At 41.9% G+C, this 25,855-nt stretch overlaps 1 protein-coding gene across 6 annotated transcripts in view; it reads left to right on the top strand.

Annotated features, from left to right (window-relative positions):
• Positions 1-25,855, top strand: part of ABCC5 (ATP binding cassette subfamily C member 5) — an 80,361-nt gene that overhangs the window by 14,684 nt on the left and 39,822 nt on the right. For 2 of the 6 annotated variants that reach the window (XM_045539784.1, XM_045539785.1), the window contains exons 3-11: positions 8,087-8,244; positions 9,063-9,218; positions 9,869-10,016; positions 14,806-15,039; positions 15,190-15,363; positions 16,123-16,270; positions 18,247-18,395; positions 18,791-18,898; positions 23,697-24,053. In XM_045539784.1, the coding sequence (XP_045395740.1) occupies positions 8,087-8,244; positions 9,063-9,218; positions 9,869-10,016; positions 14,806-15,039; positions 15,190-15,363; positions 16,123-16,270; positions 18,247-18,395; positions 18,791-18,898; positions 23,697-24,053 (1,632 nt within the window). Of the gene's footprint in view, positions 1-8,086; positions 8,245-9,062; positions 9,219-9,868; positions 10,017-12,053; positions 14,377-14,805; positions 15,040-15,189; positions 15,364-16,122; positions 16,271-18,246; positions 18,396-18,790; positions 18,899-23,696; positions 24,054-25,855 lie in introns of those variants that run through there. The other 4 variants (XM_045539788.1, XM_045539786.1, XM_045539789.1 and 1 more) reach the window with 4 other exon arrangements.

Below are 25,855 nucleotides of genomic sequence, written 5' to 3'. Positions count from 1 at the left end.
CAGACTTGAACTCCTGGGCTCACGTGCTCTTCCTACCTCAGCCTCCTGAGTAGCTGGGACTACAGGCATATACACCTCTGTGCCTAGCTAATTTGTCTATATTTTGTAGAGAAGGGATCTCGCTATGTTACTCAGGGTGGTATCAAACTGCCGGCCTCAAGTGATCTTCCCTCCTTGGCCTCCCAAAGTTCTAGGATTACAGGCATTGAGCCACTGTGTCAGGCTAAATAATTTATATTTCTTGATTGGTGATATTGGGTCTGTTTGTTCTCCCTTGTGTCCCTAGCACCTAGTACAATGTTTAGAACACAGTAAGCCCTCAATAAGGCAGTGAAGTGCACCTGTAGTCCCAGCTCCTTGGGAGGCTGATGTGGGAGGATTGCTTGAGGCCAGGAGTTCAAGGCTGCAGTATGCTATGATTACTCCTGTGAATAGCCACTGCACTGTAGCCTGGGCAACATAGTGAGACCCTGTTTCTAAATATAATAATAATAAGTACTTGTTGAATGAATGGATTAAAAAATTATATACTTTACAGTAAACCCAGTATTTGAAATGTATTTTATTAGTTACCTGGTCACTTCTTTAGCTTTATCCCTTTTCTTTAATGCTAATTTCATTATGCAAAAAGTTTCCTTTTTATATGTAAAACCCATCTTTCTTTCTTTTGATGAGTTTCTGACTTTTGAGGGGATAAAGAAGTCTATCTCCCTTCCATAGCTGGCCTAAATATGCTATTTAATTTTCTTCTATTTATTTCATTATTTTTATGTAAGTTTTGGGGGATTAATTCAAGATGGATTAATGTCTGGTATGAAACCTGGATCTCAATTCATCTGCAATCTGTTATTTATTTGTCCCAACAATATTCATTGACTCATGATTGCCTATCCTGTTATGTTATTTATGCTTCCATACAGTAAGCCCTTATTGCTTGAATATATTAAGTCTTTTCTCTTGGTTCATTTTCGTTTTCAATTCATTCAGCCTTAGAATGTTGAGAACTCACTTTGACTGTTAACTGTGGTACGTTATATATTTATTTTTACCTTTAACAGTCACACTTTTTTTTCCGGGCATGCCTCAGCCATGTAAGCTTTTTAAGGAAGCCTAGAGAGGAAGAGAAGTTAGACATCTAAGCATATAGTTACAAATGTGAGACATCTGTGTAGTTACTATAAAAATGCATTTATTTTTTGTTTAAATATAAGTCTGTAATGTATGTGTCCTCCAGCCTCTGCTCATCTTTGGTTTGAAAACAATTATGGATGTGCATTTTTGCAATTAAGTAAAATAGTTTACTTTTTATTTACGTTGTATTGTTCTATCATGTAATTGTGACTGACTTTGGAAACTACCATTTGCTTATAATGAGGTTAGTTAGGAGAGTCAGAGAGCTTATTTTAATCTGGTACTCATGCTCGGGAAGAGAGGAGAGCTGTTTATGAAGGTACATCTGAGATCATCTTGTACAGTTGTGATTTATTTACTTGTTTTTTTCTTTGAAAGGCACATAACATACTGAGTAAGAGCCTCAACTTGAGTCTGGTTCAGATCCCTGCTACAACTTAACATCTGTGTGCCTCAGCTTCCTCAGCTGTAAAATGGGGATAATAGTACCTGCCCCATAGGGTTGTTACAAGGATTAAATGAGTTAATTGCTATAAAGCATTTGAAACAGTGTCATATTAATTTATAACAAACCAACATAGCATTGATTATGTAATAAATAATAATAGTATTGGTTTGTTATGAATTATTACATAATAAATGCTGTGTTGGTTTGTTATGAATTAATATATACAGATTTTCTTGTTGCCTTCAAGTAAACAGTTTGCCTTTACCAATACCTCATAGTAATGAGATTTGGCTATAAACAAGGAAGATTGCCCTAACTTCCTTTATTTCTTGGTAATGGCCCAGCGTAGGTGAGAAAAAGGCAGCCCCTGGTCAACAAAAAAGAAATGAAAGTGCTAGAGCTAGCAGTTCTCTTTTGCAATAATGCTAGAGTACATATTCTGTAATAAAGTTAATTGGGGCAAACTGGCTAGAGGTCTAATTGGAGCTACACTCATTAATCTTGTAATCCCACTGATAGAGTTTATCCTAAATAATCCGGAAAGAGAAAAACTATTAAGTAATTGTTTATTATAATATTAATAAAAAGCCAGACATATAGAGAATCTAAACAGAAGTGGAATGGTTAAGATCTCCTTAGCGATATATAATGCAGCATTAAATGATGTTAATGCAGATTGTGAGGCAACAGGAAAGTATTTTAGTTGACATTTGAGTAATAGTTGCCAAGCTCTAGGCTGTGCTAGGGGCCAGGGAGGCAAACAAGAGTCCGACAGCTTTCCCTCTAGGAGGTCTTACCGGAAGTGGCCCACTGCAGTGGTATAGGTTGTGGGGAAGACATAGGAGGAAGGAAATAAATTCCCTGACCTTCAAAGTATCAGGGGAAGCTAAAGGAAAGAGGAAATAGTTCAGATACACCCTAAGTTTTTTTTGATAGATAAATTTGGGTAATATAGTTAATATGTATTAAATGTTTTATTTTATACTCAATACTTTGCTTAAACACTTTTCATTATCCTGTTAATTCCTCTTTATGTGGCATGCACCATTGTGAAATGAGTAAACTGAAACTTAAAATAGTCATCTGGTAACATGCTGAAGGTTGGCAGAGTCAGCATTCAAACCTCTGTCTTGTAGAATCCACGTTTGAAATCACTGTACTTCCCTATGGCCTCCAACTATGGGAACATTCTCCCTATGGAGATATTAATACAGTAAGGCCATGAGAGAAAATAGTTTTGTTGGAGTAAGAAAATTCTTTTCTCTTTGCGGGGTTTTTTTTTTTTTTTTTTTTTTTTTAATGTTAACGTGAGAGTTGTTGCCAGCAGCTAAATATCTGTTGCTTATTGTTTCACGAGAACTTTCCCTGAAGGAGCTGGGTGCAAATATGAAAAATGGGACTATGTTTCCTTCTAAAGAGAGGATCCTGCATCAAGGTCCTCGTATTTCCATCTGATATTTCATTTTCCTGACATGGGCAGTAAGTAACCATATTATGACTTTGACAGTTTGGAAAAATGTTTAGGAAAGAATACCAGAAATCAGATGTGACTTGGAAAGTGTGTTGTTTGCAGTGGCAAGTTTTGATTCTCTCAGATCAACAGTATAGACTTCTCTATACACTTACTGTGAGAATTCCTACTCCATGTTTTATCAGTGCATGAAAATTTTGAGGATTAGTGCTATTTCAACCACTTTAAAAAATTTTTTTTTAATTTCAGAATATTACAGGGGTACAAATGTTATGTATCACTAAATATATGTTAATATAGGTTAAATATATGTAACCTAGTTACATATATTGCCTTTGCCCTGCTATTTCAACCACTTTTACGAGGATTTGTCATTGTCAGGATAAAATTGTACTGAGAGCCTTGTTCTAAAGTCAAAGGCAGTACAGGAGCCCTCAGTCCTTGCCGTATTACAGGCATTGGATAATGCCACTACAGTACTCACAGTAAACGTGGAGGAGTGAAGTCTTGCCTGCCAACTCTCATTTGAATCTTTTTAAAGAGCCTTTGAATTTGGTATTTTCCAGTACAGGAAGTAATCTATTACCCAGGAGGTGGTGGAACATGACATTGTTATATACAGTCAAAGGAACAAAACTTATGCAATCAGAGGTTTTTAAAATTAAGTCTATTTACATTTCTGTTAATAGGTTTTGGTGAAAACTGTCACTAGGCATTTTAGAGATGAAGAAAATGAAATAATGTGTTATACACACAGTAATTGGCATATTTTTGTTCCCACCATCTGGAATAGTCTTGTACATAGGAGGTGCTTAGTAAGTTATTTGTTGAAAGAATGACTGAAAGAAAATGTGAATATTCTAGTTTCCTCTTAGTGCTAATAGGCCATTCTCATGTAATCGTTTTAATGGATGGCATACCAAGTTTTCCTTTTCTGATGCTTCTAAAACATCAAAAGATGTTTATAAAACTCTTTTAACACTTGAACTTAGTTCACCGGGAAAGGCAAAAGAATCAGAATAGCTAAAACAATTTTAAAAAGAATAAATTTGGAGGTATCACAGTACCTATTTTAAGGCTTCTTTTATAGCGACAGTAATCAAGTTAGTGGTATTAGTGCAGGGATAGACAAATAGATCAATGGAATAGAGTCCGGAAATAGACTCACACAAGTACGGCCAACTTTTTGACATAGGTGCAAAATAATTTGAAGGAGAAATGGTCTTTTTAACAAATGGTGTTAGACCAATTGGACATGTATGGCAAAAAGAAAATGAATCTTTGCCTGAACTTTATACAAAGATGAACTCAAAATGAATTGTAGATCTAAATGTAAAATGTAAAACTATAAAACCTTTAGGAGAAAATCTTCATGAACCAAGATTAGAAAAGAGTTCTTAGACATGACACTAAAAGCACAATCTATAACAGAAAAAATCAATCAATTAGACTTTATCAAGATTACAAACTTTGCTTTTGAATGGCCCTATTATGAGGATAAAAATATGCCATAAAATGGGAGAAAGTATTTGCAAATCACATGTCTGACAAAGCACTTGAATCCAGAATGTATAAAAAGCTTTCTAAACTCAACAATGAGAAAATAATCCACTTAGAAAATGGGCAAAAGACTTGAACAGACATTTCACAAGGATGTGCATGTGGCAAGTAGGCACAGCTGTTAAACATTATTTACCATTAGGGTATTGCAAATGAAAGCCACAGTGAGATACCATATCATGTTTATTAGAATGGCTAAAATAAAAAATAATGCCAGTACCAAGTGCTGGTGAGGATGTGGAAAAACTGTATCCCTTGTATATTGCTAGTGAGAATTTAAAATGGTACCATGGTAAATTTTGATGATAACTAATATTTGAATCATAAATAATGTCAGGCTGCTTTATATACTTCTTATGCTGTCAAAAGTTAAAATGAGATGTGAGAACTCCATTTCAATACAAATGTGTAGTGAATAGATTTTCCAAGCTCAAATTATGATTCCGGTAGTGTTTTTTAGACTTCAGTGAAGTACAAAGGAAATTTCCATATCTTAAGATCCATTTGTTTTGGAAATAGATAGTGTCAATGGTTGTACAACATTGTGAATATAATTAATGCCCTTGAATTGTTCAGTTAATAATGGTTGATATGGCAATTTTTTTTTTTTTTTTTTTGAGAACAGTGTCTCACTCTGTTGTCCAGGCTAGAGTGCAGTGGCATGATCATAGTTCACTGCAGCCTGAAACTCTTGGGTTCAAGCAGTCCTCCTGCCTCAGCCTCCGAGTAGCTGGGACTACAGTATATGCCACCACATCTGGCTAATTTCTTTATATTTTGTAGAGACAGGAGGAGTCTCACTATGTTGCTCAGACTAGTCTCGAACTCCTGCCCTTGGCCTCCCAAAGTGCTAGGATTACAGCCATGGCCATAGTGCCCAGCCAGCAAATTTTATGTTATATATATTTTACCACAATAAAAAAAAATCCATTTAACTGTGCCATTTAGTAGCTTCCACACTATTTTAAATTGGAAATGATTAATCAGCAATGTAATGACATGATAAAGGCAAATGTCAAGAGAAAAATCTAATAGAATTCTATAATGCCTTCCAAGAGATAAATGTGCTCAATTAAAATCATATACTCATGGATTGATTTCAGTATTTGGCAGTACCTATCTTTGTGAAGACATTTTCAGAGATGAAATTGTAAAATCTCATTACAAAATCAGCATTAACAGATGAAGATTTGCAATCAATTTTGATGAAAGGGAAAACTGTTTTAAACCCCAGTTAAGTGAAATATTATTCCTCCACAAAAGAATTACATTCTTCTTGTGAACAGACCTGTATTATAAAAAATTGTACTCCATTACAATTTGAATTTCGTCAATAACCGTTTTGTGGGAATTTGTTTTCTCTTGTAATAGAAGTACCTACATGATATCCTTGATTTTGTTTCTTGGCCCCCAAAGCCTAAAATATTTACAGTCTGGCCCTTTACAGAGAATGTTTGTCAACCCCTAACTTAAAGCATTGATTTTCCTATCTTCTTTGCTTTATATACGCTTTTAAAGCAATCAAAATTTCACTCTATGCTCTGCTTTACTTGCATCTCAGAAATTTTGATGTATTGCAGTTTGTTTAGCTCAAAATATTTTCTAGTTTCCATTTGATGTCTTTTTTAACTTAAGTTATTTAGAATTGTATTGTATAACTTCTGAATATTTGGTGATTTTCTTGTTACTGGATTCTGACTAAATTCCAAAGTGGTCAGAGCCCATACACTATATGATGTCATTCTTTTGAGACTTACCGCAGTTTGCTTTATGGCCCGGTACATAATCCATTTTGGCAGATGCCCAGTGTGTACCTGAGGTGGTATTTTAATCTTTTACCATCTTCTGAAGCTTTGGATCTCCAAATAAAGTCCTTGTAACATTCTGTACCTACTTTGTACAGATTCCAAGTTTCTACTCACTTATAGTATGTGTGATTATATTTTTAGTGTATCTTCTCTCTCAATCCAATAGTTGTTTTTTCTTCTCTTTGTGATTACATGCAGCTTAAAGGTAGGAAAAAAAAAACCTTTGTTTTGTCCTTGAATCTCAGCAGCCCTCAATTCATTACTAAGTGCAGTAGTCTCTAACCACTAAATTAAGTGTTCACCTTATACATAAAGAGTGAATCCTTTTCTTCTTGTTGACTCATTTGTCACGTTGTGTGCTTATTCTCTTGAAACCTGGTCTATCTTGCTTTTCACAAACAAGTGTACATTCCAGGGCTGTAAACTTCCCTGATACCAAGCAGTTATCTTATCCGAAAATATGCAACTGCTGTGAAGTGAAGCTACGGTATTTGATCTGCTTACGCATCCAGGTGACGCCTGTGCACAAATGCTACCCTTTCAGTTCTGCTATTATTTGAGTGTCCTTTGTTCTTTGTGGGAAAGAGGTGGTGTATGAAAATAGACTCTGCTTTGTGTAAGATGTGGTGTGTTGATGCTGTACCATCTAACTTTTTCTCGATTTTCGGATCCATTCTTTGTATTTCGCAATAATTGCTGGAAATATTTGTGATGATGTGAGTTTCACTGCTCAGAGGGAAAAGGAAGATAAGGAAATTGAGGCTTCCCCTTCTGCAACAGGAAAGCATAAATTTTGAGTTACCTTTAGAGTTATTTTTTGAGCACTTTTACAGTAAATGGGACAGATGTGTTCAGATTCTTGGCCCACCCTCTTCTGCCACAGTCAGATCTTGAATTACATGCACTTTTGTTAATCTAATTAATTAACATTTATAAGCTTTATAGTAAGTAATATGTAATTATATGTCAACTCATGAGGTCCTCTGCTTCGTGCTGCAAGAAAGGCAGATTGGAGCTCTTTAGCTACGCAGCCAGGCTGAGAACCTATGTTCTGTTCTCCCTGTTGCTGATAAGAGAGAGATACAGGAGGCTCTTACTGTGTGACAGACCTGTTTAATTGGGGCTGATTGTGAAATTTTTGTCACAGAAAATGAGCAATAGAATTTGCAGTTAGTAGTGAAGTAATTGACTCTCAGTAATTGACTTGTTTCTCATCTTGAGAAACAAGATGAAATATTTGGTGATAAAAATATAAATTTTAAAATGTACAACTCAGAGTGAACCCTAATGTAACCTGAGGACTTTACTTAAAGCATTGGCATGTGAATTGTAACCAAAGTATCACACTAATGGAAGATGTTAATAATAAGAAAAATGGTTGGGGAACAGATGGGGGGGTGAGGAGGTATATGGGAATGCTCTGTGCTCTCTTCAGTCTTTATGTAAGCCTAAAGTTGTTCAAAAAAGGAAAGTCTGTTAAAAAATTTTAAATATCTAGCTGAATGTTCTTTAGTGGGTTCATATCATGCAAAGTTAGTGTTGAACCTCCTATCCCTTGGGATTTCTCAGTGAAGATGAAGCTGGTTTGCTTCATCTGCCATCAGTTAGATTTGCCTCTCACCTGTCCATTAACTGTGCTCTTGCCTCCCTCCCTGTCTGTTGGAACAGCTGGAATGCCAAGATGCCTTGGAAACAGCAGCCCGAGCGGAGGGCCTTTCTCTGGATGTCTCTATGCATTCTCAGCTCAGAATTCTGGATGAGGAACATCCCAAGGGAAAGTACCATCATGGCTTGAGTACTCTGAAGCCCATCCGGACCACTTCCAAGTAAGAGGCCCTGCTGGTTAATGACTCGTCAGGAAAGCATCAAAAGCATTTTTGAAAATTCAGGCTAAGATTAGACCAGCTGGGAAGACCTCTGTTTGCTATACAGTGTTTTCTGTTTTTTGTTTTTGAGACAGAGTCTCACTCTGTTGCCTGGGCTAGAGTGCAGTGGCGTCATCATAGCTCACTGCAACCTCAAATTCCTGGGCTCAAGCGATCCTCTTGCCTCGGCCTCCTGAGTAGCTGGGACTACAGGCACACACCACCATACCTGGCTAATTTTTCTGTTTTTTGTAGAGACAGGATCTTGCTATGTTGCTCAGGCTGGTCTCAAACTCCTCTCACCTTGGCTTCCCAAAGTGCTGGAATTATAGGCATGAGCCACCATGTTGGCCTTCTCAGTGTATTTTATTTTATTTTATTTTGAGACAGAGTCTGGCTCTGTTGCCCGGGCTAGAGTGCCATGGCATCAGCCTAGCTCACAGCAACCTCAAACTCCTGGACTCAAGCGATCCTGCTGCCTTAGCCTCCCGAGTAGCTGGGACTACAGGCATGTGCCACCATGCCCAGCTAATTTTTTCTATATGTATATTTTTAGTTGTCCATATAATTTCTTTCTATTTTTAGTAGAGACAGGGGTCCCACTCTTGCTCAGGCTGGTCTTGAACTCCTGACCTTGATCAATCCTCCCACCTCAGCCTCCCAGAATGCTAGGATTACAGGTGTGAGCCACCGCGCCTGGCCTGCTCAGTGTATTTTAAATACTGGCTGGTCTCTCAGTGTGTGTTGACAGTTTTGTGATTTCGATTTTCTCTCCTTAGACACCAGCACCCAGTGGACAATGCTGGGCTCTTCTCTTGCATGACTTTTTCATGGCTTTCTCCTCTGGCCCGCATGGCCCACAAGAAGGGGGAGCTCTTAATGGAGGACGTATGGTCTTTGTCCAAGCACGAGTCCTCTGATGTGAACTGCAGAAGGTAGGCGTCTCTGGTCCACCCTGGTCTCCCAGTGCTGGGTGGGTGGGGCCTGAGCTAGGAGTGTGAAGTCCGCAGCTCTGTGTCCTCTGAAGAGCTGCGTTGTCCTGTGGAGGGAGGGCGGCCTGGGGATGACTCTTTCTCTTTGCTCTTTTGCTTTACTCCTATTTCACCTTTGATCCTGTTTTAACCACGGGCTTTCTCTCTCTCTCTCAGCCCCGCTTCTCTTCCTGAGTCTGCAGGGAGATTCTGTTGCTGCCTTGTGACAGTACATTTTTGTGGTAGCTGATTGTCATGATTAAAACTTAGTTTACAACTTCACATTTTACTACAGGAACCTTCAGAAAGGGTTGGGGACCCTTGAGAAAGGGAGTTCCTTACACATTTCATTCAGGGGTGACTTTTCTGGGTGGAAGGAAAGGCTTTCGCTCGAATCATTTTCTGTATCCTGAGAGGCTCCCTGTACAGGGTAAATCTGTAGCTACCCCGGAAGGGTATTTTCTTCCTGAAGATGAAGACTATGTGCACAATTTTAAAGGAGAGACTTGTGTGAGTGGTGACAAAGCCTGGAGACAAAGAGCGATGGCAGGAGGGAAGCTAGGTGTGCCTTTTCCCCTGGGGAGAGTGTAACGAGGACATGTGCCCTTGTTAAGACTAGAGAGACTGTGGCAAGAAGAGCTGAATGAAGCGGGGCCAGACGCTGCTTCCCTGCGAAGGGTTGTGTGGATCTTCTGCCGCACCAGGCTCGTCCTGTCCATCGTGTGCCTGATGATCACGCAGCTGGCTGGCTTCAGCGGACCAGTAAGTCTAACCATCCTTTCTGACAGTCTCCAGGGGCCCGGCCACGGCCAGCTCTAACGCTCTTGTTCTGTTGCAGGGGTTGTGCTCAGCTTTGGGCTAGGTAGCCTTAGAGATGCCTCCAGGTCTGTTGAAAGGGGTCGATGGATTTTGGAGCAAAACAGTGGCTTGTCAGCCGCTGGGAGGATGAGGGGACAGTGTTGCCAGAGAAGAAACAACTGGCTTGCTTTCCTGGGTTGGGGGAGAAACTGAACTGATTCCAGTTCTGCACAGGACTGTGCTTCTTGGTTGTGTGTCCACATGAAATGACAGTTTTGGTCCAGGCAAATGTGTCTTGCGGTGCTGTGAGTGGGTGAGAGAAGGTTGCGTGGCATGGCTGGTAAGCCAGCGCCGATGACATGCTGGGTGCCTGGAGGCAGAGGTGTCGCGTGTTTGGCGAGTCTGTGGCAGTTGAGTCCTGAGGAAACGAGAGGACTGTTGAGGTTTTTAAGAGTCTGACCTGGAGTCCACTTTAAGTCTGGTTTATAGTGTGAACTATGTGGCAAGCATTGGGGTGGCAGCTGTGGTGTTTCCTAGACTGTACTGAAGCAGAGTAGGTGAGAGAGCCTGTGGCATTCACGCTGTTTTCTGGGCACCTGTTCCTTACACCTGCTGTGCTGCCTTACACTTGAGACTTTGATTAAATCTATTCTCTACATATTTGCCTTGAGGCATCGGAGCAGTAGTACTGCTTATACTGTGCATTTTCCGTGTGTGGGTAAGCTGGAGGTTCATGGTTTGGGTAAGTATGCAATCACGATGCATGGTGATTAGGTAAAACTAATTTGCAGTTTTGTTTTTGTTTTCCTTAAATGTTTGATGCCTCTTGTTAAAGTGTTGATCTCTTTTATGAAGCAGAGAACACTACTTTTCTGGTATTGAGTTTTTATATTAATTGACCAACTAACATACTTTTATATAAGTTTTAAGTAAGAAGGACCATGTAATTGAAATGTTATGTTATATTATTGACCAAATTGGCAAACATTTTCATAGAGCCAGCTTCCCCCAAGAAGAGCTTCTGTCATTGTTTCACTACAGGGTTGGTGGCTGCTCTGATCCTTCATAGAATTCTTTCATCTGGGTAGCACCATATGCAGGCTTTCTTAATAAAGCGATAATGGGCATTTTTACTTCCAGTTGGCCAGTGCAACAACCTCATTGGCTCCCCTCAAAAAAAAATAAAAATCAAAAAAATTCCGTGGATTATTGGGATTTTAATTTTTTGGGGGAAAAAAGTTACCTGTGCATGTTCAGCTTGGTGGTGGCTTTCCAGTCACTCCCTTGAGCATTTGTATATTCCTTAATTTCTCATTTATGGTACAGTGCACTGGGATACTAATTTCTAATAAACTCTTCTAGATGCCAGGGAAAGCTGAGAGCCTTCCTTTAACAGGAAAACAGTAACATGCTTTTTCTTCTCTCTGCGCTTTTGGGGAAGAACACCTCAGGGCCAGTGTTATTTCATGAGATTCCATCCTAGAACAACTGAGAAAGCAATGGATTCATGCATCCCTCTTATTGATAAAAAGATTTGAAAGTGTAAACAATAAAGATTTAAAAGTGTAAACAATGCAAACTTCTTTTTTTGGAGCTCCAGTTCTAATGCATTTCTTTTAATTGGAAATTGAAGAACCAGGCTGGGTTTGAGATTAGTACTAGCAATGAGCAAACCTCTTTTATCCTTTCGAGGAACATCCATTTTAGATTTTTGCAAAATTTGTAACCTGGCATGACTGTCAAACTAGTTTAATCTATTCTTTTGGAAACCTACGTAAGAATGGACTCCCCAAATGTGGGCTCCCCAAATGTAGCATCATTATTTTTTGTCCGCCTTCGGGTCTCACTGAACCTTGGTAGCCACACACACAATGAATGGAACACAATCAAAGTTGTTGTGTTTCAGTTTTTTGTGACTGCTGGCCATTTATGCATCAAGGTGATCCAAGGTTTTGGTGATGCCAGTGGACCAGTGCTGTGTGCAGGTTGCCCAAGGGTCACGATAATGTTATTGGAGTACCAGAATCTATCGAGTAGCCAAATTGCTAAATTTACAGAGATGCTTTTGGGGCCTTCCTGGATTAAGACAGTTTTAAAAGACCAGGCCTGACCTCTGATCTGTTTGCAAAGAATTAGCATCCGCCCTGTAGATCTGCAAGAGAAGGCTACCTCCTGCAGTGCTATCTCTTGGTGAATGCTAGCTCTGCTCCAGGGCCTTTTGGGGAAAGGACAGTGTAAAGCCTCTAGAGAGGTAAGTTTCCCACCCTTCCAACCCCTCTCCAGCTGCAGCTTGCTTGGTGCTGTCAGGATCTGGATTTGGGGGGAGTCTCTCTGTAGTGGAACCAGTGACAGAAGCTGTTCTTTAGAATTTTCAGGATGGCTGTATTCTGCGGTCAGAATGAGAGAGTCAAGCTGGGCAGAATCTCTCGCCAAGAGTTCAGGTAAGGTAAAGTTTATTCACTGGGAATGCTTTCCACAGCCAGACAGCTATGCTGACAGTCTTGCGTTTTCTTCCAGTTTGTTTAGATTTAAATGATAAATTTGTAAACTTTTTAAAAACTAAATTTTGGTTGGATTTTTCATGAAAACCTTTTTTTCTTCTATGCCATACAAAATGGTTTGAAATGTCATTGCTTTTTAAAAACCCTATGTGTTGGAAATTCTTTAATCTGCTGTTTCCTCTTTTTCCCCCTTTGAAAGTTTTGCATAGTGTAAACAGTCATTATGTCTTTTACCTTCCCTGCTCCTCCCCTCTGGGAGGTGCTAATGCTATTACCCGGTGCTGAAAAATGGCACTCTAAAGGTATGGGAAGGAAGGAGCCCAAAACAACAACCTGCTGTCCCTTCAGCCTTCCTTTGGAGACTGCTCCATCAGTGCCGAGGTGTGTGGGAACATGCTTCACTGCACCGCCATCTTACTGAGTTGCTTCACGTGAGGAAAAGGGGCTTTGACCCTGTGACTCAGTTCCACATTTTGGATTGCATACTGGAAAAGAAGCCAATCTTCTTGCTAGTAAACCAACAACCAGCTGTACACAGTGGTGACCCAAGCAATGGATATAAACCTAAAAATCTGAGGAAGGGGAGAGGTGGAATACAGTAGTTCTTGGAATCTGAAATCTCCCATTTGATCAGGTTATTTACTGGAACTTGACATAAATCTGATTGGTGGGGGTCTCTCCTAGGACCTAGTGGTCATTTGATATTAATTTACTCTCAGGAAAAATGAGAAATACAAATTAACCCGGAGACAGTCTGGGTTGTGGGATTCGGCATTAGTTACCCCAGGACGATCGTGTCTGGCCTCCATTGTCTGTCATTCAGCTCTGGGTTACTGCGGCAGTAACCTCCGATATGAGGAACCAGGATAGATGGGTGGATGGGTTTCGAGATCATTTTTTTTTCTTCCTTTAGGATGGGGGATTGATTTTGCCGCCTTTTGTTGTGGTTCGTTTTGTTTTATTTTTGTCAAGATCAATTTTAGCTACAAGGACTTGAAAAGACTCAGAAGGGTGCCACCAGTTTTTCCTCGAGGCCTAGAATTCTGTATTCTGTCCTGAGCCGAGGTAATTCCTCCCAGCTTAGTGCACCAATAGCACCAGCAATTTTGAGCAGAGTACCTCTTTGGGGGAGTTTTTAGTTTTGTTTTGTTTTTAATTCTCTTTCCTTAGCAGCAAGGTCTTTAATCCTAGAGAATCTACTCCCTTGCAGAATCCTTGCCACCTCAGGAGCCCTAACTGATTGAGTGCTGTCAGCCTGGTGTACTACTTCGGACTCTGGAAACAGATGCTGGTTCTATTCTGTATTTCCACTGTGTGTAGATAAAACAACAGTCAGAGGCCAGATGACGTGTTAGATGGCTAGCCCTGTATAACTCGACTCTGTATGTTCCCATTGTATGTTACTGCAATGCTCCTGTTGTACAGTGTTTGTGAGATGCTCTTTGAAGATGGTACTTTTATATTTTTTTCATTTTCAATAAAAGTACATTACTTCCCACTTCTGGTATTTAATACTGTTGCTGAATGTGCCTTGTGTGAGTGTGTGCTCCGGCGTTGCAGGACCTCAGAGCTGGAGGTGGCACTCGGTGGTTCTTGGGGGCTGGCTGCCTTCCCTCTCTGCAGGTGGTGTTAGACATATGCTACCTGAGGTAACATGTTTTTGTTTTTGGGAGGGAGTCGGGAGTGGGGAGGGCCCATGGGAGGGTCTCTGGATTTTTGATAGTCTGCTTTGTTTGCTCTCTTCTGTACTATTAAACTGCTGATGTTTATTTTCAGGAATGTTTTGCAAATGCACTTCTCACTCTTCCCCAGTACAACTGTAGGTACACTGTTCCTTTTTATCAAATAAGCACGTTTGAAACGATCCCAAAAAAAGGTCTTAATTTCATTTAAAGAAATGTATCCATGTGTGGAGTTACTGGAATAAGGTCAAAGATATACTTTTGAATGACCATGTGTTTAGAATTAATTTCAGCTCATGGACAGGTTTATGTTACATTAGAAAGAGTAATGGTTTTGATAGTGTCCTTAAGAAGAAAGTCTCTAATTAGACTTGCCTCCTGCAAAATGTCCTGACTAAATTACATCAGGCAGATTGTAGTGATATTTGGTCCTCCAAGAAGATTTTCCTTTGCTTGCACACTGGTCCCTGTACAGTGGAGCTGCCTACTCTTTCTAACTTAACATAAAGCTATGGCCTTGTGTGTGGGTGCTGTGGGGGTGTTGACAGTGGTGTATGTTTCTCCCTGTAGGCCTTCATGGTGAAACACCTCTTGGAGTACACCCAGGCAACAGAGTCTAACCTGCAGTACAGCTTGCTGTTAGTCCTAGGCCTCCTCCTGACAGAAATTGTGCGGTCTTGGTCACTGGCACTCACTTGGGCATTGAATTACCGAACTGGTGTCCGCTTGCGGGGGGCCATCCTAACTATGGCATTTAAGAAGATCCTTAAGTTAAAGAACATTAAAGAAAAGTCCCTGGGTGAGGTGAGTGAGGGATGTCTGCTTCACGGCAAAGACCAACTTCCCAGCATGAGCTGCTTCCTTTCCTCTGGGGCCCTGCTTTGTCCTTTATCTTCCTGAGACAAGTGACCTGTGTCCTTGCAGGGCCCCCTCACTGCTCTTTGTATCTTGTAGCTCATCAACATTTGCTCCAACGATGGGCACAGGATGTTTGAGGCAGCTGCTGTTGGCAGCTTGTTGGCTGGAGGACCCATTGTTGCCATCTTAGGCATGATTTATAATGTAATTATCCTGGGACCAACAGGCTTCCTGGGATCTGCTGTTTTTATCCTCTTTTATCCAGCAATGGTGAGTAAATCTCCTAGCTGTGTCTTGGCAGTTTCTCCTTAGGAGAGGAGTTACTTCCAGTGGGTTATGGTAGGCATCACTGGGGTATCACATCTCTGATTGGAAATTTCCTCAAAGCAGTTACCTGGCTTGGAAAAATCTGGAGCTGGACAGTGCTTAGTCCATATGGGCAGAAATGTGACTTGAGAGGAAGTAAAGTGTCATCTGCATAAAGGCAGTGGCTCCTAATGACATTTAAAAAGGAAGAGTCTCGCCAGGCATGGTGGCACACCATGGTAGCTGGGGTGGTCCCAGCTGCTTGGGAGGCTAAGGCCAGAGGATAGCTTGAGCCGAGGAGTATGAGACTAGCCTGGGCAACTTAGCAAGACTGAGTTTTTAAAAAACAAAAAAAAAACTATTAAAAGAAAAAGAGAGAGTCTGGGTGAAGGAGAAGACCAGCAGGTGAACCCTCCTGCCCCCATGTAACACAGGGGTGTTTGAGTTACGCCCTCTCGGGTTGGTTCTGGTGTGACTCTCCTGCTTCCCCTTTGGTAGCACTCTGTACCTGTGGTCACTATGAGAACAAATATTGGTCTTCACTGCCTTGTAAAGAGAAGAGAATTAATACTATCAGTCAGTAGGTCACAGTATAACTACATGAAATCTGGCCTGTCCAAACAGAATTATATGCTCATTTTATTGAGAGTGATCTTAAGCAGATTAGGCAGTTCTCAAGTTGGAATGAGCTTTGATTTGGTGTGGCATCGCTTTTCTTTTCAGATGTTTGCATCACGGCTCACTGCATATTTTAGGAGAAAATGTGTGGCTGCCACCGATGACCGTGTCCAGAAGATGAATGAAGTTCTTACCTACATTAAATTTATTAAAATGTATGCCTGGGTGAAAGCATTTTCTCAAAGTGTCCAAAGTGAGTTTAAAGATTTCGTATGTGCGTATGGTAGAAGGACTTTGGATTCTTTGGGTCTCATTACTCACACAGCTTTGCTTCCTGAGCACATTAGATACTAGGACACGTGATGTCATAGGGTCATAATATACAGTCTCTGTGTTTAGAGGCATCTTGGAGATTTGTACCTGTAACCTCATGTCACCTATGAGGAAATTGAGACCTGGGAAAATTGTGATTTTCCCAGGATAACACAGCTAGTTAGTAATAACTCAGTTTCAGAGTCCATGGGTATATTCTCGTCCTGCCCATGATTTCCTGGCCTGGCCATGAGGCTGTCACAGAAGACAGTATCATGTTACTGCTGAGAACTTCACTTTTGCCCCTTTACTCTGTGGTTGCAAATGTACCAGAGGCGACGGTACGGCCTGAGTGGTGATCTGGGAGTCAGGATGGCTGGACCCTCGTCCTATCTGCCACTTACGAGGAGCTTTTTTGTTTGTTTTATTTTTTATTTTTGTTTTTTTAAATGATTGATTGATGTTGGGTCACACGGTTCTCGGTGCCTGGCCCCATCCTGATCTGTAAATTTAATGCAGGCATAAGCACATGCAATATGTAAGTGTCACAAAGCTAGGAGGAATAATCAGCACAGACTGGGCATTCGGAAAGTTCTCAACAGAAGTTGACATGATGGGCCTTAAGACAGGTAAAATTGAAGAAGGATATATTTAAAGGCATGTGAGAGTTTAAATATATAGGTACATTTCATCTTTATTTAAATAAAAAAGATATGGGCTGTTAGTAGACCATAACCTTACAGAGAGCTGACTGAGTACAGTGCTGTTAAACAGTTAATGCAGTTCTAGGAGGAATAGACATACAGTGTTCAGATCAAGGCGGCTGTTTTAGTTTCGCTGACTCGACCTTCAGGAACGTTATGTGCAGTGTTATTTATGAGGGCTGTTAAGCTAAGAAGCATCTAGAGGAGGTGACCACACAGAGGTGACCAGCAGTGGATTGGGCTGCCTTGTTAAGCAGCGAGTTTGTTTCCACTGGAATGGAACAAATGGATTCCGAATGGATGTTTGCCAGCATGTTGATGGCAGGAGGGCTGTTCGGGGTCCTTTTTGGCTCTGAGATTCTACAGTTTTATGATCTCGTTTCTGAGATACCACCCATCCTTCATCTCTGACTGGTATCTGTACCTGTGTGTGTTAATTTGGAAAGAGCAATGAGTTTAGTGTTTTTATGAGACTTACAAATTAGCTCTGAAGATAGTTCCCAACGCAATGGTAATACCTTTAAGGTAAGTGCATAGCATCTCAGAAGAATTACTTTTATATTTAAAAATACATTACTATTTTATTGTTCTATTTCCTGCTCCGTGGTCTTTAGTACTCCATCATTGCTCTGTTAATATTGAGTGTTGGTTTTGCAGATATTTAAGTAAAATCGTTCCGCCTATAGAAATTGTATTTCACCCATCTTCTTCCAATCATCCCTAGAGCTTTTTGGTGTGGAAGCTTCTATGCCATTGCCAATATACTGCAGGCTCTCTGGGAAATCTCAGTCCCTTTTTAATTCTCCACTGCCATTGTGTAGTCTTTCCTATAGTGCCTTAGGCAAAAAATAAACAACTAGGTAAGAAAACAAACGGCCAGTTGTAGAAACAATGTCTTCATTCCTTCTAAACCTAACAAACTTATAAGAAGAATCAGAAAAGGGCAGAAGATGATCATTTTATTCACATGTAGTGACAGCTTTCTGTTAGATTCATTCCTGTGACTTGCTCCATTTCAAACTTCAGGCCTATGTACCAGCTTTAATGGCAGAACTGATAGTCATACTTGACCTAGTGTTTGCATCATAGGTGTTACAGGGTCATTTAAAAATTTATGTGTGGCTGAAGACCGACAGTCGTATTTGGTGGTGGAGGAGCAATATCCCAAGGTCTCTTTTAACTTGCTTTGAAATTGGCTTGCTTTTGTTCATAGAAATCCGAGAGGAGGAGCGTCGGATACTGGAAAAAGCCGGGTACTTTCAGAGCATCACTGTTGGCGTGGCTCCCATCGTGGTGGTGATCGCCAGCGTGGTGACGTTCTCTGTTCACATGACCCTGGGCTTCGATCTGACAGCAGCACAGGTCAGGGAGCCCTCAGGGTTGGGGAACATTTTAGAAGTACCATAGATTGGAGGTTCCCCCAAGAATTAGAAGGTGTTTTTTAATACATGTAGTTGAGCTCAGAAGTGGGAGAGCAGAGAGCCAGCCCTTATGCGCAAATAGTGTGTGGGTTGGTTTAGACGACCTAAGTTTGGGTTTAATTATGAAAATACAGATCATCCTGTGTTTCAGATTTACTGAGAATTTTAATTGAAGGTCTCATAAAAACCCCATTTTTTAAAAAATGTAACTGACTTGTAGTGACATTGGACAGTCAGGCTGTAGCTGTTCTAGTGCCTGCAAGGAAATTGCTGATGTCTTGTTATTTTAGGTGCACACCCTAATCAGGCTCAGATTCTTCTCTTTCCTGTTTTCAGGCTTTCACAGTGGTGACTGTCTTCAATTCCATGACTTTTGCTTTGAAAGTAACACCGTTCTCAGTAAAGTCCCTCTCAGAGGCGTCGGTTGCCGTTGACAGATTTAAGGTAAGTGGCTCCTTTCCCTTCTCCCATGTCGGGAGCCGTCCTGGCACAACCACCTACTGCCTCTGTCCCGAGGGCCACACAGCCGGCTGCACTTGGCTTTGGCTTACTGTTAGCCTTTTGGCAAGTTGGTAAGAAAGGGGCAGTGGAGGAGACTGAATTAAGGAATGAGACTAGTCACCTTTTTAAATTAATGTGAATTTTTACGTCTTGTGGACGACGGGCTCTGGGCTCCCAGGATTTCAGTGTTCCCCTTTAGTGCTGGCTAGCCTCTTCCTTCTGGGCCTGACAGGGACATGTGTCATAACTCACTGGGCCTGGAAGTGATTTAAACCTAGAAGAACAGTACTGTTGGGTGACTCTCAGGGTTTTCTCCCCTTGATCTTTGCATCTTTGCCACTGTCACTTTGATTGGTTAACATCCTAAGCCCTTCTTTTTCTTTTGAGACAGAGTCTCACTCTGTTGCCCTGGGTAGAGTGTGGTGGTGTCATCATAGCTCACAGCAACCTCAAATTCCTGGATTCAAGTGATCCTCCTGCCTTGGCTTCCTGAGTAACTGGGACTACAGGCACACGCCACCCACTTGGCTAATTTTTCCTTTTTTGGTAGAGATGGGGTCTCACTCTTGCTCAGGCTGGTCTCGAACTAAGTTCTTTTTGATACTTACTTTTTCTTGCTCCATGGTTGCCAATCATGATGCAGGGAATGCAGTGACTTGGAATAGTCCTAAAACTAGATCATGTTGAGAAGTGCAGTCAGTTAAGTATCAGTTTCTTTTCTTGCAAGTGGTTGGTTGATCATACTTTGGCTGTGTTCCTTGTGCCTTCATAATAATACAAATAGATGATATAAGAGGAGGGAGTATATTTGGGAAGTGAAGAGAGAGAAAGATTTGAAAGTGGTTAACGCTTTAAAAAAAAAAAAGGAGTGTCATGTGGGCTGGAATTCCTTGACGATGCCACTGTGTAGATTAGCTCCTGGGCTCCTGCTTATGTGTCCTGGCCAGTGGGAGCAATACAAAAGCAACTTCGGTGACGTGAAGGCTTGGGGCTCAGATGTTCAAGGGATGAATATCATCTTAGAGGTTCAGAAAACACAAACTGGATTTTCCTCTTAAGAAAAATGAAGAATAGCTTTTCAGGATTTATTTATATTCTACTTGTTTGCAGTTAACCAAGTGAATTTTATTTGGTCAAGACAGCTGGTCCTTAAGAATGTGCCACCGTTGCCACGTTCTCCCCACCCCAGCCTGGCTGCTAGGTCAGGAGTCAGGGTTGTGTGAAAAGAAACAGAGCAATGATAATCAGAGCTTTATTTTGCTGAACCCACAATACCCAGCCATGGAAGAAAGCATTTGATCCTCAGTTCTCCCCAGTGTTTGTTCCTATATTCTGTTTTTTTTTTTTTTTTTTTTTGAGACAGAGTCTGGCTCTATTGCCTGGGACTAGAGCACAGTAGCATCATCATAGCTCACTGTAACCTCAAACTCCTGGCCTGAAATGATCCTCCTGCCTCAGCCTCCTGAGTAGGTGGAACTACAGGCGTGTGCCACTATGTTTTGCTAATTTTTCTATACTTAGTACAGATGGGATCTTGCTCTTGCTCAGGCTGGTCTCGAACTCCTGAGCTCAAGCAATCCTCCTGCCTTGTCCTCCCAGAGTGCTAGGATTACAGGCGTGAGCCACTGCACCTGGCCTGTTCTTATATTGTTAGTGAATGGATTTCGTAGCATTTTGGATGAAGAAATAAAAGTATGTAGTGTAGGTTTGTTCTCTTGTTTTTTGAAGGTTCTCTTCACTTCTTAGTAAGGACTTATATCAGGAGGTGGCTTTTCACACCATAGTTCTCTCCTCTGTGCAGGAAGCTTTGGAGTTAACAATAGAAGCAAAATCACCCACGGCTCTATTATATGTCCCATGAGAGGTCAGTCCCATTCTATCTTATTCCTCTTGGCAGTCTTTTTTCGCCCTTCTTTCTTTAATTAGATACTTGGCTGAAGATAACAAGTATTTATTCCTTAATCCCCCCAACTCTAAGCCGGTTCTTTCTTATTATCTTCAGGTGCTTATTAATTAGCATTGCATTTACTTCCCTAGGGTGTTGGGGGGGCTTGTCTTAGCTGTAAGGCAACTGTTTATAATAAATGTTTCTGAGTACATTGAAGGAAATCTGCCTGAATCCTGGGGGATCATCTAAGGCAGGCTTCTCAAAACAATAACAAGACTGTTCCTGAGATTATGCCTTCCCAGAAAGCACCTGCTCTCCCATCATTTCTAGGAGATGGACCAAGAGGATAACAAAGATGGGACTTGCCTTTTTATTTTTGCAGACCTGGAAATTCAGTGAAGATGTTGTGGAAGCCTGCTTTTTACCCTGTGCCTTCTTCTCTTCTTTTTTTTTATTGGAGTTGGGGATCTGATAGATACATAAGTGTAGCCTTTTCTTTATCTGACCTTCCCTGAAAGTGCATCTTGCAGAAGAACTTGTTGCCTCCTGTTGGGTAGTATGAATAAAGGATAGAAAAAGAGATATAAAATTTCTAGGAGGATCAGAAAGCCAGAAAGAAGCCACCTTGTGGCTTTCCTCGTCAGATTGTCACCAGTGTAGCAGTGTGGCCAGCTCTAGCAAAGAAAAACACAGGTCACCCAGTTAAATACTGCACGGGCATAATTATACTGAAAAATTATTCACTATTTTTCTGGAATCCAAATTTAACCGGGCATCTTACATTTTAGCTGGCAACCCTGTGAGTAGTCCCCTCTCTGCCCAACAGATACTTTCTGATTTGATTCTTCTTATGAATGACGGTAACGTTTTGGTGGTCAGTGTCACGTGGTGAGGCTGACTTTTATGGTTTGTGTACCTCTAAGATTCTTTTGCCCTGGAAGGTGCAAATCCAAGTAGATATAAACTCAAGAGTGGTGAGGCCCTTCTCTGCCTGTCAGCATGTCAGCGCAGAGTGACCTGACGCCGAAACTCCTGGGAGGAGGGCAGGGCTGCAGGGAGTGGAAAGGAAGCATGGGAAAGGAGCTGTGCAAACCTGTAGGTACCGGCATGTTTCTTAATAGCTTACTGAGGCCTAAAAGATCTTCATCCTCTTAATAACTTTTGAAGGGAGAGAAATGATGGGAATTCTGTCAGCATGTGGCTTTACTCTGAAAATGACCAAAATATTAGGCATGTTATTCTTAGTTCCTTCTCTCAGGAAGGCTCTGAACAAATGAAACCAAGAGCTGTTTTCAGCAGGGGCTAAACTTAAGGTAGACCAAGAGTGAAGATTATCTAGGAAATTTAGAAACATGGCACTTCTGGGAAGATTAGGGATTAGGAATGAATGGGAGAGTGGTGACTTAAGGGAGGACAAGAGCAAGCTTGGAAGTTTAGGATCCAAGAGAAAGGGTTTGTTCTTGGGGAAGGAGATTATATACTACATTTAGTAGCACCTGCAAACTTTAAGATCGTTAGGTGTTCTCAGTACCTAAGCAAAGAGTCCTGACCCTACGAGTCATCTTTTCTTTAAAGATTTTCTAATCTTTTAAAATTTTTTATTAAAAAATTTTTTTTTGGCCTGGCGTGGTGGCTCACGCCTGTAATCCTAGCACTCTGGGAGGCCGAGGCGGGTGGATTGCTTGAGATCAGGAGTTCAAGACCAGCCTCAGCAAGAGCGAGACCCCGTCTCTACTAAAAATAGAAATAAATTATCTGGCCAACTAAAAAATATATATAGAAAAAAATTAGCCGGGCATGGTGGCGCATGCCTGTAGTCCCAGCTACTGGGGAGGCTGAGGCAGTAGGATCACTTAAGCCCAGGAGTTTGAGGTTGCTGTGAGCTAGGCTGATGCCACGGCACTCACTCTAGCCTGGGCAACACAGCGAGACTCTGTCTCAAAAAAAAAAAAAAAATTTATCATACTAGGAATCTAACTGGGATAGTATTCTGTAGAGAAGGTCGCTGGTCTAAGAGGGTTGCCAAAAGTGGATTCAAAGTCTTACGGGAAAGTCCTGGGTTATGATTTATTATGGTCAGTATTTTACATCTTATTTTAGGAACATTTCTCTTTTCAAGAATTCCGTTTTTATTCTCTTAACATAACTCAGTTGGGACTCTGGGAATGAGTGGGAGGAAAGAGCCTTGTTGTGTTCCAAAGGGTATTTCTCCAGGAGGTACCCTTCACTTCCATGCAGGTCCATTCCTTTGGTCATTTAAATTCTCACAAGTTCCAAGGCAGGGCTTGGAAGACATAAGAATTTCTTGGCAAGAAGATGTATTGTGTAGTAAATAACACCTTAGATACTCTTTTCTAACCTTAGCAGTGTAAGCCTAGTAACAATCTCAGTCCAGCCTGCCCCCAGATGGGTGCAGTGTGTGGGTGAGGGAAATGGACAGGCTTTGGGATTTTGCAGGAGAGGTCTGGAAGGAAAACAGGGTAGTGAGCATCTGTGCCCTTTGGTTTTCCTACCTGCTGCTCGGCAACTCATGAGTGAGAACAAGGAGCTGCATGCCAGTGAGCTGTCCTTAGGTTCATGGTAGAAAAGGAAAAGGTAACTTAGCATGCAATGTGTAGTGTCGAGTGTGGGGTCGATTGACAAGGCCCCGGTACCTCCAAAGGTTGTCCCCACACTCCCGCTGACCCCTGATGGGCCTGAGACTGGGCTACACTAATGAGCTACCTTTTGCCCTTCAGCTTCCTTCCACTGTATAGCCTGATGTGTTTTGCTACGTGAGTGTACGCCCTAGGCTTGTCTCCCTGGTCTTGATCCAGTGTCTCATCTTTGCACCTCTCTCACAACTCCTATCAGAGTTTGTTTCTAATGGAAGAGGTTCACATGATAAAGAACAAACCAGCCAGTCCTCACATCAAGATAGAGATGAAAAATGCCACCTTGGCATGGGACTCCTCCCACGCCAGTGTCCAGAACTCGCCCAAGCTGACCCCCAAAATGAAAAAAGACAAGAGGGCTGCCAGGGGCAAGAAAGAGAAGGTGAGGCAGCTGCAGCGCACTGAGCATCAGGCGGTGCTGGCAGAGCAGAAGGGCCACCTCCTCCTGGACAGTGACGAGCGGCCCAGCCCTGAGGAGGAAGAAGGCAAGCACATCCACCTGGGGAGCCTCCGCCTACAGAGGACGCTGTACAGCATCGACTTGGAAATCGAGGAGGTAAGTCCTGCCTCTGCCCACTCCCACTCTGGGCCCACGCCCCAGCTACCATGCCACGCCCCTTCTGATCTGGCAAGGAAAGTACTTTGTGGCTATGAGTGATTTTGAACTAAAGAGCACATTGGTCCAGCCCTGACTCTAAAAGAAATATGTAAGCATTTTGCAGAATAACTTAATAACAACTGATCTTGTGAGATGCTCATTTTACAAGCAAGGAAATGAAGCTTTCAACTGGATTTTCCAGGATTTTTCCCTGAATAGGCGTCTGGCTATTGCAGTTGTATGTGAGCTGTGATAATTATTTCTGGTTGTCGCAGCTCTGTGTGGGCTGTCCATTAGCACTGGGCTGTGCGTCACAAAGAACCTGGTGCATAATAGGTATTCTCAGTGCTGCTATTAGTGACAACTGTGTTGTGAATTGATTTTTAATATAAGTAAAGGATCATCATGGTGTATGATGTCCTGCGCAGATAGCATAGGATTGGAGTCTCAGAGGCAGTCCTGCAGAGAGTGCCTGGAACACAGACTCCAAGTTCAAGGCTTTTTACATGCAGAATATGACTGGGAACCAGCACGTTCAGAGGGGCGTATCATCCAGAGGGTCCCAAATGTCTGTATATTCATTCTACAGCCATTTTTTGAGTACCAGCTCTATGCTAGGCAGTGTCATAGGGCTGGGAATATAGCAGCAAAAAGCCAGACAGAGAAACATCCCTGCCTTCCTGGAGCTTACTTTCTAGTGGGCAAAAACAGATGGTAAACAAGTAAAATAGATTGCGTGTCAGGTGGTGATAGGGCTGTGAAGGAAGGGGACGGAGAGTGCTGGGGCAGGGAGCAGGTGTGGTTGCAGTTTACATAGGGTGCCTGAGGGAGGGCCTCATTTAAAAAGTATAATTTGAGCAAAGACCTAAAAGAGGTGAGGGAGTGAGCCACATGGAGAAACAGAATAGAGCACAAAGGCCCGAGTCTGGTGTGTGCTCCGCTGGAGTGGAGCGAGCTTGGGAGACAGTGGTGGGTGCTGAGGACAGAGGGGCGGTGGGTGCCAGAGTCTCTGGTGGGACTTTGGCTTTACTGTGATTGGGAAGAGAAGCCGTGGGAGGATTTGGAGCAGAATGACGTGATCCCACTTATGTATGAAGAGGATCATTGTAGCTGCTGGATTCAGAAGAGTGTGCAGGGAGGCAGGGAAGCAAGGACAGTTAAGGTCTGTTACTGCAGTAACCCAGCAGGAAGCTGGGGATGTGGGGATGTCTTGGACTACGGGTGGCAGCGATGGAGGTGGTGAGAACGTTTGTCCATGTGACCGGAAGTAGGCAGGAGGTGGTTCTAATGAGGTGTGTGTCAAAATCAGCAGCTGACTGGAGGCATGGTAAGCAGGTCTAGAGCTAGACTGAAAACAAAAGCGTCTGATTCTTGAAAGCTCTAAGCGAGAAGGGGAGACAGTCCTTAGACCTCCTGAAACTGTTAGTGTAGTTATCATTGAAGGGCACTCAAGTCAGTTTTTTACTTCAGTTAACTCCTAACAACAGGCTTTTTATTTAATAACTATTATCTTGGTTATTGAGACATCTCTGTTACGTCGCTAATCAGCTCTGTTAGAGAATTGGCAATAGCCTACATTAGGCAATAGCCTACATTCAGCAGAAATTTACTCTTCTCCTTTGTCTGTTGATCCTCCTGCCCCTCGGAGCCCACAGACGCATGACAGACCTGTAGCCATTTGAAGAGAGGGACCGTAATTCTCGCTGGGCCTCCTCTTTGGGGGGAAGGGAAGACAGTGTTTACCAAATGTCTTCGGGGCA

The sequence above is a fragment of the Lemur catta genome, chromosome 1, assembly GCF_020740605.2.
Source record: "Lemur catta isolate mLemCat1 chromosome 1, mLemCat1.pri, whole genome shotgun sequence".
NCBI lineage: Eukaryota > Metazoa > Chordata > Mammalia > Primates > Lemuridae > Lemur > Lemur catta.
This window is presented reverse-complemented; position numbering and strand designations above follow the sequence as displayed.